The sequence below is a fragment of the Ambystoma mexicanum genome, chromosome 8 (genome assembly GCF_040938575.1).
Source record: "Ambystoma mexicanum isolate Mex_15411 chromosome 8, UKY_AmexF1_1, whole genome shotgun sequence".
NCBI lineage: Eukaryota > Metazoa > Chordata > Amphibia > Caudata > Ambystomatidae > Ambystoma > Ambystoma mexicanum.
Window position 1 is genome coordinate 129,185,206 of NC_090929.1, and position 12,228 is coordinate 129,197,433.

Below are 12,228 nucleotides of genomic sequence, written 5' to 3' on the forward strand. Positions count from 1 at the left end.
GTGAGTAGTGCAAAGATTTGTTTTTTTCCCCCCAGATTTCAGACAGGAGGTGCAAAGACGACGCAAATCGTATGACATAGTATGGAGGGCGTTGGAGATAGCTCGGACATAAGTACACAATGCCTAGGACATAAGTACACAATGCTCTATTCTGCACAACTGAAGGTGCTGACTGAGGGATGCTCTTTGTTGTTCCATAAACCAGAGGATGCCTGGGAGTGGCTGGATGCCAGACCATCAGAGGGGTCCGGGGCCAGAAGCGGGGGCGGGTACACACAAAGGGCCCTGACCCATCTGGCACCAAGTGCTATATGTGAGGTGTCGACCGGACGGGTGTGTCTGTGGATGAGGATGGCACTATGGCAGAGGTCGCAGGTTGGGGGAAAAATCCTGAGCAGGAGGAGGATTCAGCATTTCCCTCATGCCAAAAATGTGGGGAACATGAGGAGGTTGCTTAATGCATAAAAGAAAGGGGGTCCTGTTGGGACTGTTCTGTGTTTGGGGGCTTGTTGGGCTGCATGAAGGAGACATCGTTGAGATGCACTGTTGATGGTGCTGGGGGGTCCGCACAGATATGTTGTGGAGATTACTATGGGGTTAGAGGGCAAGTGTGCGGGTGCCAGGATAGAAAGGATATTATGCTGTTTTGCTCTGTCTGGAAGGAAAGGAGTAGCTGGTAATGGGGCAGAGGGTTTCAGGTTGCGTTGGGCAGTGGCTCACCCTACTGTTCTTCCTCTTGCCCATTACTCTGGCCTTGGTGAGGCCTACTTTGGGTATCTGTGGTGGAATCTTTGTTTGAGGTTTATTTCAGGATGTGTATGCTGCAGCATTTAGGATGGGTGGTTTGGGGGGCGCCCACAGTTGGGGGATTCAGGTGCGGGGTAGGGGGTAGGTAAGGAGGATGTCCATTGGGTTATTGTTGGGTTTGTGTTGATATTGTATGAATATGGTGTTCTCAACAGTCTTAGCATCTTTGGGGAGGAAAGATTGATTGTTTATGGGATTCTTTCATGGCCGCTTTGAATGGAATTAATTGGAATGTGCGGGGCCTCAACAATGTGGTGAAGCGGAGACAGGTGCATTAGTATTTATTCAGGCATAAGGTTGATGCGGCTGTGCTGCAAGAGACGTATCTTGATGCCCACTGGTTGAAGAATGCGGGTTGAGATGGAAGGGCTGTATGATTGGGTTCACATTTTCCTCCTATTCTAGCGGTTCCTTGTTTGGGTTAGGAAGGCCTTGGGGCTGAAAAAGAGGCCATCAAGGGCAGGTATGTGGCCATAGTGGGAGGTCTGTTGGGGTGTTCTATCCTTCTGTTGGGGACCTACGGCCCGAATGTGGAATAGGCAGAGCTCTTTAAGGGAATGCAGGACTTGTTAATTAAGTACAGAGTGGACCGTATTTTATTGTTGGGAGTGCTTCAGTTGTGTGCTTGACAGTATGCTAGATTTTGCAAGCGCAACAGTGCAGCCAAGAGGGGCTGCGTCTAGGTCCTTCTCAATAATTGTAACTGATTTGTGCATGCGAGATGTATGGAGGACTTGGCATGTCAGGGAGCGCAGCTATTGGTATTACTCAGTGCTTCATGACTCCTATTCCCACACTGATTAGTTGTGGGGGAGGAGGAGCTTGCATTGGTGGCAAATGCAATGTTTCTGGATATGACTCTCAGGCCATGCATCTCTGCTCCTGGGGCTCACGCGAAGGAGTTCTAGTCCACCTATTACTAGGTCGAGATTTGACAACAAGATGTTGACAGACGTCACTTTCAGGTCCTCGCTGGCAGAACAGATTCAGCAGTTCTTGGATCACAACTGGGTTTCTACTGCGAATAGGTGTCAAGACGTGATCTCCCAAGTGGACTAATAACCGCAGTTCCCAATTGCCAGTCAGAGAAGATATAAGAACTCGCTAACCAGTTATTGGGGCCACAGGTGGACTGGAACTGCAGCACCGGATTCCCAGGTAGCTAGAAAGGAAAGGGCAATGTGAGGACAGAACAATCTGCAGAACACCAATGTATTGAAACAGGTATTGGAACCTACCTAATGGGGCACCAGCTGTAGATCGAAGGAGGCAAGGGAAAACCGAGGAGCGGGAAAACATTTCCCTCGGGAAGCGGGTGCACACAGAAGTGTGAAGAACTACCAAGGACAACATTGCACCCCTTGCGCCAGCCCTGGCTGATTTCTGTAATCACTCCTTTACCACTGGCTGCTTCTCATTACCCCTCAATCACTCACTTGTGCATCCTCTCCTTAAAAAGCCCTCTGCCGGCTCCTCCTGCTCAGCTAACTACCGCCCTATCTCCATTACACCGTTCCTGGGCAAACTCCTGGAGAAGCTGGTCGTCTCCCAACTGATCCAACACACTGAACCTGTTGGTTGTCTCCACGATCACCAGTCTGGCTTCAGAGCAGCCAGAGGCACGGAACCTGCTCTACCGAACATCGCAAAGATTTGCTCTCAAATTTTGATTCCAACTCTACTCTCTATCCCTTCTTATTCTTCTGGATCTTTACTATGCCTTCAACACGGTCAATCATGCCACCTTGACAAACCGGCTCCTTGACGCTCTTGGCATCACAGGCCTGGAACTGGACTGGCTGACCTCATTCCTCTCTGACCGACCTTCCCATGTCCAACTGGGCCCTTTTCTCTTCCCTATCGCACTCTCCACTTGCGCTGTCCCTCAAGCCTCTATCCTCTCGCCGTGGCTCTTTAACATCTACCTGCAGCTTTCCTTCAAGCTTCCCTCTACTTCCTCCTCTCTCATCCCTGACTATCTGACTGTTATTCAGGCATGGTGTGCTGCCAATGATCTCTGCCTTAATGCCAGTAAGACTGAGATCCTTCACATCGGGACCCCAGCTCCTTCCTTCCTTCCTTCCCTCCTACCCTCTGGCCACCCTCTACGGGTCCCCTCCGCTCCTCTCCCCTCACCCACTTGGGAGGCAAAATATATTGGTGTCATCTTTGACTCCTCTCTCTCCTCACATCGCAGACTTTGCCAAGAAGGCCCACTGTCATCTGTACCTCCTCACAGGCATTCTCCCTTTCCTCACCTTCCCCCCGAAACCCAATGTCTCTCGAGCTCTGGACCTCTCTAGGCTGGACTACTACAACAGCCTCTTCCTCAATCTTCCTTTATCCTTCCTTCGTCCACTTCAACTAATCCAGAATAGGACTGCCAGGCTTATCCTTGGCCTCAAACCCAGGGACCGCATCTCTCCCTAAAATTTCTCCCCTGGACCTGGTTGCTGCTAGGATCGAGTTCAAGGCCCTCTGCATCAACCACAAGGCTTTCTGGAGCCGAGGACCCCACTACATCCAGCTCTCTCCCTAAAAAACCCACTGCTAGAGCCCTTTGGTCCTCTAGTTCCAACTCTCTGCAGATCAGTCGCTTCTCTAAGCAGAGAGTGGGTGGTAGATCTCTCTCCTCCGCAGGAGCCTCCCTCTGGAATTGCCTCCCTGCCCATCTCGGGCTTGAGCCAGGTCTCCTTAAATTCCGGAAGCTCCTGAAGACGCTCCTTTTCTCTTCTTCTTTCCCTCTCCCCGTCCCCTGCTAACACCCCCATCTGCAGCAGTGACTGGCTGCCTGGTTCCTTCTGAGTTCTACAGGGCACCAGTACCCCCCATCACGCCCAGTCGACCCCCTTCCTCACACTTAGCATGTGGACCCTCACCCCCTGCACCCGTGCATTCTCTGGCACTTGCCCTCCTGGTGTCGACTTATCTCTAGCTGCGACCCTTTGGCCCTCTTTCACCATTTCTTCACTTCCCCTTTCACTTGCACTCTCTCCTCTTTACCCTGCACTTCTCTTCCCATACTAGCACTTCGTATTTTGCACAGTCCGTCATCCCCCCTCGCACTCCTTGTTACTGCACTTGCACAATCCGAATGTCATAAGGCCTAGTTAGGACTGTTATTGTTATCTTTCTCCCTTGTTCCCCCAACCCTTTTTTGTCTTGTGGCACCTTGAAACATCATTTGTTGTATAGACGCCTTACACATTTCCAATAAATAAATAAGGACAGGGGGATGTTAACTCCTGTTGGACCTAGGGGTGACAATAAACAATAAATGTGGAGATTTCTTTAGCAAAACGGATCAGAATGGGGTAGCGTGAAATTCAGTGAAAACTCTTCTAAAGCCCAAACTGACATCTGCACCCTGGGAGGTTTCTAGTGCTTCCATACTCTTATTTGTCTCCTCCATTGTCTTTCTCCGGCTCTCCATTGTTGTCTTTGTCTTGGCCTTGTGTCGCTTCCTGGATGGTGCGGTGGCCTTTAAACGGCTGCCAGGCAAGCCCCTTTTGCCAGAGGGGTTTCTGCACTGCTTTGCGCAAGACACGTCTCTTCATTGTTTGGCTTAGGGATGCTACCTTGACTTTTACAGATGGGTATTCGTCCTCCCTGTCAGAATACATGGGGGTAGGATTTGCTCTCGCTTACCTGTCCTCTCTCAACATTAGTAAGACATCCTGATTTGGGTGGATGGCCTTGATGTTCCACCCATGATTCTGACTAGAGCTCCCGGCTATACTCTCTCTCCGTTTCAGCGATTTCAAGATCTGGCCCTTGCCAGTCCGGTCACAGATCAGAAGGCTTCTCAGTATAGCACTTCTTTACTCTGGCTTCTTGTAAACTCTGGCTCGACTGGTATAGCCACCTCCCTCTCTTGTGTTGATTTTCTTGGTATGGCTGACACCGTTGTTCTGCTTCACTGCTAAGTCTGATGCTTGTCTTCCCACACTAGCTGGCCCTTATGGCTTTGCAAAGTTGGGGTCTGCTGTGCTTCTTCTCTTGCTCGTCTTTCCCACCCTAATTGACTCTTTTGGCTTGACCAACTCAATTTCAGTGCTATCATCCCTTCTCTCTTGTTCTGTGTCCCCTTGTCTTCTGGAGGTATGATTTCTCTTTGTCCTTTGGTTGCCACCTCCTCCCCATGCAAGTGTTCCCCCTTATCCCTGGTCCAGGCCAGGTGTGGTATTAGGGTTGGCAATACGATGATGCTACTTTGTGAGCCAGTTGTCCGCCTGCCAAGTTCATGGTTGAATGCCAGCAGTGCAAATCCCAACAGTCAACCCCAGATCCAGTCACCTGATACTTAGAAGGCACATTGGCCTGTAAAGTTTCCACACATGTGGCTTTGTTACAGAGTGCGATTTGCCAATCTGTGGCCATATTTCCAGGATTATTACCAAAGGCTGTGCAGCATATACCACTGGTACCTGCACGCTAGTCTGAACAGCAGATGTTTGTTCTCCATATAACCAATCTTGACACTGTGCCATGGTGATGGGGCCCTTGGCATCTAGGCATATCAAATTGCTCTAATTTACAGAGATATTTGCTGCAATGACCCACACTCTTGCTGTGCTACGGTCCCTAGTTATGTCTCAGACTCACTCCAATGAGGTTAAATCATGTCTCTATACTTTTGCGATACCACGCAGAATAGATGTAACCCAGCAGGTTGGAATGGACTGCCCCTTTTGGGTGGAAGGCGGACTGCTTTCCATATGCTTTTCCCGTCTGTAACATTGGATAAAAAAGAGCTGGGATGGTAAATTGCTCAGAGAAATTCCTGGTGAACAACAACCATGGAGCAAACACACGTGGGGATGTTGCCTTGTGTCACCCTTCTATAGGTTGCTATGGAAACATCCGTATTTATACTCACAATGTGGCCATCAGTGCAATAATGGTGCTGACTAATGATCTAGATTCCTCAGTAGTGTCTATATATAAAAGGGACATTTGTGGATATGTGTGTGGGTCTTTTCAAAATGTTCAGCATACTCCCCAACATGCTACAAACCTGAAAGTTGGCGTGTGGGGAGGTTCCATGGTCTAGACAATGGAACAAATATAAAAAAATGTTTCTATAAAAGATACATTTTTTTAGCGTTCTGCAATGCTTGCATATGTGTGTGTGTGTCTCTGAAATGTTCAGCATACTTCCCAACATGCTACAAACCTGAAATTTGGCATGTGGGTAGGTCCCATGGTGTCGGCAATGTGACAAGTATAAAATATACCTTTTTTATTTATTTATTTTTTAAATGGTCTGCAGTGTTTACCCCTGCCATTACGGCTCTTTGCGCTGAACTTCTACGTTCATTGCTCCTAAAGTTCAGCAGTTCCTAAAAACTTCTGCTGCTCATTGTTCCTAAACTTTCCACACTCTCAGCATTCTAGCTGACATTAGCAGCACTCACTTATGAACTCATGTGGGTGACACAAAACGGTGCTTTTGTAGCGATGCGGGTGACAGGAAATGGTGCATGTCTCTTCAGTAGTGTCCGAAATGACGTTGTCTGTCACATTGTGGCAATTCTCTCATGACAATTACAGAAACTTAATTTCCCACGGAGGTTGCTGAATGTATGCCAGCTCAGCAGTACGAAGCTTACGTGCTTCAGCCGTACAGGTACGGGTACAGCACTTCAAGCTTACACGCTTCAGCCCTACACATACAGCACTTATGTTGATGTCGCTTCTGCCTCGGCTGCAAATCCGGACGTCAATAATGTTGCTGCGCAATCTCAATACTCCATCTCAAAGTAGCTGGAAGCGAGTTACAGGATTCATGCTTTTCTCATGGTCCGCTTTATGTGGCTTGCTCCAGAGTTGGAAACAAAGAAAATTTGTTCACGCTAGCTCTTACAGGAAAGACTAGCAGTATTTTCTACAAAGAAGCCTTGATTTCATTATTAAATAAACTCCAAACTAGGGCCGTCTAGTAATAATGAAATCCAACTCTTGTCTGTAGCCTTCTTTCCCTTTCTTCATTTGTGGATCTGCCCTTTGTCATGTTTCAGGTGAACGGAATCCACAGCAAAAGTGTTATATACATTGTTACTTGGTGAAGCATTGAAGCCAAATCCTGTTCCCAAACACACCTAAAAAGAATTGCAATAATAAAGTTGGGCTCCCTAATCTTCTTTGATTGGGTGAAATGGAGTACAGATGTGACCCAATCAAACTTGTCAAGTAAATTAGGCCAGAGCCTCTCAAGGGGTAGGTACAGCAGATAGGCTCACAGGTTTTCAAAACTTCCATAAACCTCAGTCCGAGAGGGTACTCACAAGTTATATTTTCTAAGAGTTACAAGATTTTTATAAATAATTCTTCATTAGATAGAATCGACAGTGAAAGTGGCTGACAGATGAGGCCTAAATGGACACAAATAGACTGCTTAGTTTAATGTAAATATGAAAAATGTTCTACTGCGGATTCATAAAATGGGCAAGATATATCCCCTGCTAAATGGATCCTGCTTAAAAGAGGTGGTTGTGCTCCTGCTGCTATCCTTGGGCTAAGGGATTTGAACAGCAAGCTTTTGCTCATGCACTGTTCAATGTTTGCTTGCTGCATCATTCATAGACTTAGTACATTTGCTTAGGCAACTGTCATCTTGAGTGCTACATCACAAGTGTGTTGGATGTGAGGTTTGGATTTATCACCATAATGTGGGAACATGAGGAACTACAGTATAATGGGAAATGTACGAATTACTTGTAGACATTGGGTTTTTAGTAGGAGCTCTTTCGAGATGTCCACTAGGAGAGGCTTGTGCACATTCCTAACTTGGAGACTCCTAATCTGATATCAACTCGGATATGAGGGAGAACAAGGTACGGTCCATTGGCCTTTTCATAAATAGTAGCTTTGGTATCCATCAACCTATTGACCAGATCGCTCTATGAGGAGGCACCTCCCGTTGTTGGTTACAGTACCACTCCAGATAAGGAAATGTCAGATAACAAAGTTTTGAAGCCAGAAGATAAAGGTTCTGGATGACTGGTTGCCAGGGAAGATTTGTTACCTGGCTGTTTTCCTCAGTTTTCCAGCCCTCTGCCACCCCTATAACTGACGTTCAATGATCTAGCAGTTTTGGTAATCAAGCAACAGTGTTTACTGTATATATTGGGTCACTGTATGTATGACACCTACGTATTTGCCATCTATTTTTTAACGTCGTGGATCCCTCCATACTTTGGCTAACATGGATCGAAATGAAGATCCTGTTGCCTCCGTCGAGTATGGCCTTGCAGGAAAATTAATGGCCCATCCTTTCCTATTTTTAGAGTAATTGAGCAAGACTGTGCCCTTGCCCCACTCATCTTCATTGTACATGTCACCTCTCTTGCATTGCAGTGGAGTGCCCACCTTGTGCTCACATAGCCTCTTTTTTGTCCTATGTAATTGATGCTGTATTAATATCGCACATTCCAACCTCTTCAAAAAATAAAAGTATCTATATGAGCAGATTATGAATGCAATGGTGACAGTAAAACACATATTTTAAATAGGTCCTATTAAGAAAAATACTGCCTAATTTTGTGTTTACATCACATGGGATTTTTAGTGTGAGGGGAAAAGCACTGCATGGGATATATAAGGTGTATTTACTTATCATTATTATCAGGGTATTTATTGAGCAAGACTCCCTTCTTGTGAGGGTACTACTAGCACCAGTCTTTAATATACAATACGAAAATAGTCTCTTGTGACTTCTTGTATTAATGTAGTTAATTCTCCAAGTGGAATGTTGCTGTTTCTTTCTTCACTTTGAATCCGTTTTGACTCTATTTCTTGGCCGCTTTAAGGTTTTTATGTTCTAACAATTCCACTTTTACTGGATCACTGGTGTTTGTATCTGGTTTATGTCTGTAGGCTCATAGCCCTGTCTTTCTACCGCTTTAATATTATACTGGTCTTGTGAAGGATCGCACTTTGTTTTCCCTTTCCCCATAGTATTGTGTCCCTTTGGTTCTCTTTTATTATCCAGCTTCTTAGCATCCTTTTCTCTTGATTCACAATATTTGTTTCTGTTTGCTCACCCAGTTAACCCAGTTTCCCCATCTTCTACTGTGACGAGTTAGCTGTGAGATGTAATGATCCTCTTGACTCTCCCCGTACCTCCCATTCTCCCGGTTAACTTCTTTCTTGGAGGGGAAAATTGTCAGAAGGTTTCGGTCCTGGGTGTGTGTGTGTCTCGCTCTCTTTCTCTCCTGTTTGCCTCTTCAGTTTCTCTCTCCTTTTTTTGGTGTCCCTGTGCTTGGCAACACTCAGTCACCTTGTGATCCAATTTTGTTGGCGGTCTTCGCAACCGTTGGTCCACCACATATGCTTCACTATGGTCTCACCAGAACCTCCGCTCGGGCTTTGGTCCTCCGCTGTGTTCGCGTCTCGGGACTGCCATAGCTTTGGCATCCCTTGTAGTAATTGTAAGCGAGTTTGAAACGCTCAGGTTTCCCTGATTTCGGTTCTCTGGTGTTGCGTAGCCCAGGACCTCCCACAGCCTGTGTCCCTGGCTTTTCTCTCCTCCCTGTTTGAAGGCACGCTTTTCAGCATACTCGTCCTAGTAAACGTCTGGATTTAAAGGGGAACAACCGTTTCTCACAAGATAATGATATCCCTTAGGTGTTTCTTCATCCCAGTCCTAACAGTTCATATTTTCTTCTGTTTGAAAACATCCAATGTTAGTCTATGGTACATCCAGCTGGTGGGAGTTCCTCCTGGGAACGGGAGTCCTCCTCCCCTAATGGGGAGTCTCTCCCAATGAGGTCTCACTTGCTTCTACCCCTTGGGAGGGGATTACAGAGTGGGCTGATTACTCTAGCCTAACAGGGAGCTCCCACTTGGGGAGAAGGGACGAATTCCCTAGATAGTCGCATATACCACATGTTTTTATCATTAACACCACACTCAAAAATGAGGCCCACAGATCACTCAAAATGAGGCCCACAATTCGTATTCAAACAGTTCTTCTCATGAATAAAATCAAGTCTAATGTTATGGTTTTATGTCCCACAATTGGACAGATGCAGATCACTCAAAACTTCTTAAAACTAAAATAATTGAATTCCTTAAAACATTGAGCCATGCAAATGGTGACCTATGTTTGGTTTACTAGGCATGTTGGGAGTCAGATAAGTGTTGTAGATGTGTTTACCCAAATCACTGTCACTTGACACAAAGGTGGCATATATGTGGGATTTTGTCAACAGAAGACACAATGACAAGCTAAGAATCAGTAGGCTTTTACTTGTGTTTACCTACTCTTCTTAATACACCAAGAGTGTTGTCTTTCTTTAGATCTCCTCTATGATGGTTGCTAAGCCATTCTTCAAATAGGTTCTCATTTGGTTAGACAAACTCGGTGTCTGACTCAGCTGTTAAAAATGTTAAGTGTTATGCAGTTATATCTCTTATAGGCTGGCATGACAAGCTTTCATGTTAAGTCAACTTTTGCAATGTATTGCTTTCCAGATGTTTTGTACTACAACTCCCAAGATCCTAAACCATTCCCTATGCTGCCATAGTGTCATTTCTTGAATAAGGCTACACACGTGCCTTGGTGAGCTCTTTAACATTATCTAAGCCTGAAAAAAGAGACAAGATGATGACCCCAAGTGCCTAAACAGAGAGCAGCCAAAGCACTAGACTCATAGCGTTTGTTTATGGTGGGAAAAGATGATTCTTTGAAACATTGTTGCACCTTTTAAGCTTGAAAAATTGGTGCACCAATGGAAATAACGTAAAGGATGTCTGATTCTGTGCAGATGTGTATATCCTGTGGCTGGCATTAGTGGAATAGAGTCCCACTGAGAATTAAAGCAATTGACTCCACAGAGGGTAAGGGAACAATTGGGTCCAGAATGCTGATTAATTGCTATTGGTCCCAGTAATTAAAGTCAAGTACATCCCAGACGCCACTAACACCAAACGAGGGATGCCGCAGAAGCAAGGCTAGATGGATTGGCAATAGAGGTGCATGGGGCAATAAATTGGAATTTAAGTGGTGGGAAAATACATGGAAACTCTTTATTAGCATTTCTAACAGCTAGCAAAGTCTGAAAAGACGTGATGTGAAATATCTTTCAGCAATGTTACTATAGAGAACCTTTTGGCTGGAGTTAATATTCACCAATGATTAATAAAGTGTATACATTCAGTATCAGTAAGAGCATTGGGAAAGCATTACCAGTTTTGCTTGATTTTCAGAGATATTACTGCAAATAATCATAGAACGTGTTTAAATGCAGAACAATGTATGGGAACAATCCTGAATTCTTAAAAGAAAATCCTCATAGGGAAATTAATGCAAGAAAAATGTGCATTGCACTTCTCGGTTGCCTGCATGTAACAAAGTAAGGATCGAGTACATGAAGTTTCAGTTTAAACAGGACACACCTCTTCCCTGCTGGAAGTAGTGAGGGTCTGTGATGGAAATGTATTTTTAAAATGCCTTGTTAGTAGCGACATAGAGCACGCCTGAGCTAGTTTGAATCCCAATCCCCGATAGTCAACAGATTACATTAAAATAAGGACACCTGCTAAGCATCGAAGTTAGATCTTTAACTGGAAGACAATTTAGTGTGGAGTCACTAATTAAGCTGAATAGTGAGTACACAATTGGAAACAAATGCATGTTCCTGAATAATAGCAAGTTATGTGATGCATTCTTCTTGGATGCACTTATTCTAGTGATGGCACCCATTTCTATTAATAAGTGTTTGTAGGGCATTTCGAGTTTTTAAGTACATTTTACCCCGCTGTAATAATTCCTTTGAGGGCACTGAGAGTGCTCACTGGATGTGATTGTTTATTGTTGCTTTTGCCCATGTTCCTTATTGCTGCTTCTTGCAGGTCTCCGCCTTGAAGAGCAGATTACGGAAGGTTTCCACCACGACCGGGGATGGCGTTGCGCGAGCTTTCTTAAAAGCCCAAGCGTCCTTGTTCGGCAGCTATCGCAGTGCCCTGAAGATTGAACCGGTAAGTGTATCGCTAAATTCTTGTACAATGCTCGATGGAATGGTCATCCGATATTTCATTGTTGGTTTCAATATCTTCAAAGGTTTTTGATTGTAGCCAAGTATGTATTGACTCCTCTTGAAAGACTTTTGCCTGGCAGCCAACACTGTGATCGTTTAAAACTATCTTTGGGTTAGCCTTTTTTTTCGGTTTTGGAATGATTTACTATTGGACAGATCTTACATTTTTATGGATGGTTTTGAGTCTCTCATTTCTTATTTTGTATACTCTCTGTGTTCTTGCCATTTGTTATTGATTATTTGCTTTGTTCAGGGCCAAACATAATTGTGCACAGTTTTAAGTGTGAAGGAATGTCTTGGTGTAGTGAACCGGTGCTATTAAGAGTTCTGTGCTGAAAGAGTCGCATTTTGGTAATTGTTTCTGCTTGCTCCTTTCACA

The 12,228-nt window shown here is 45.1% G+C and overlaps 1 protein-coding gene across 4 annotated transcripts in view; it reads left to right on the plus strand.

Moving 5' to 3' along the window:
- DENND1A (DENN domain containing 1A) overlaps positions 1–12,228 on the plus strand; it is a 2,718,319-nt gene that overhangs the window by 1,685,263 nt on the left and 1,020,828 nt on the right. For all 4 annotated transcript variants that reach the window (XM_069609457.1, XM_069609459.1, XM_069609458.1 and 1 more), the window contains exon 13: positions 11,665–11,790. In XM_069609457.1, coding sequence (XP_069465558.1) covers positions 11,665–11,790 — 126 coding nt within the window. The remainder of the gene's footprint in view (positions 1–11,664; positions 11,791–12,228) is intronic.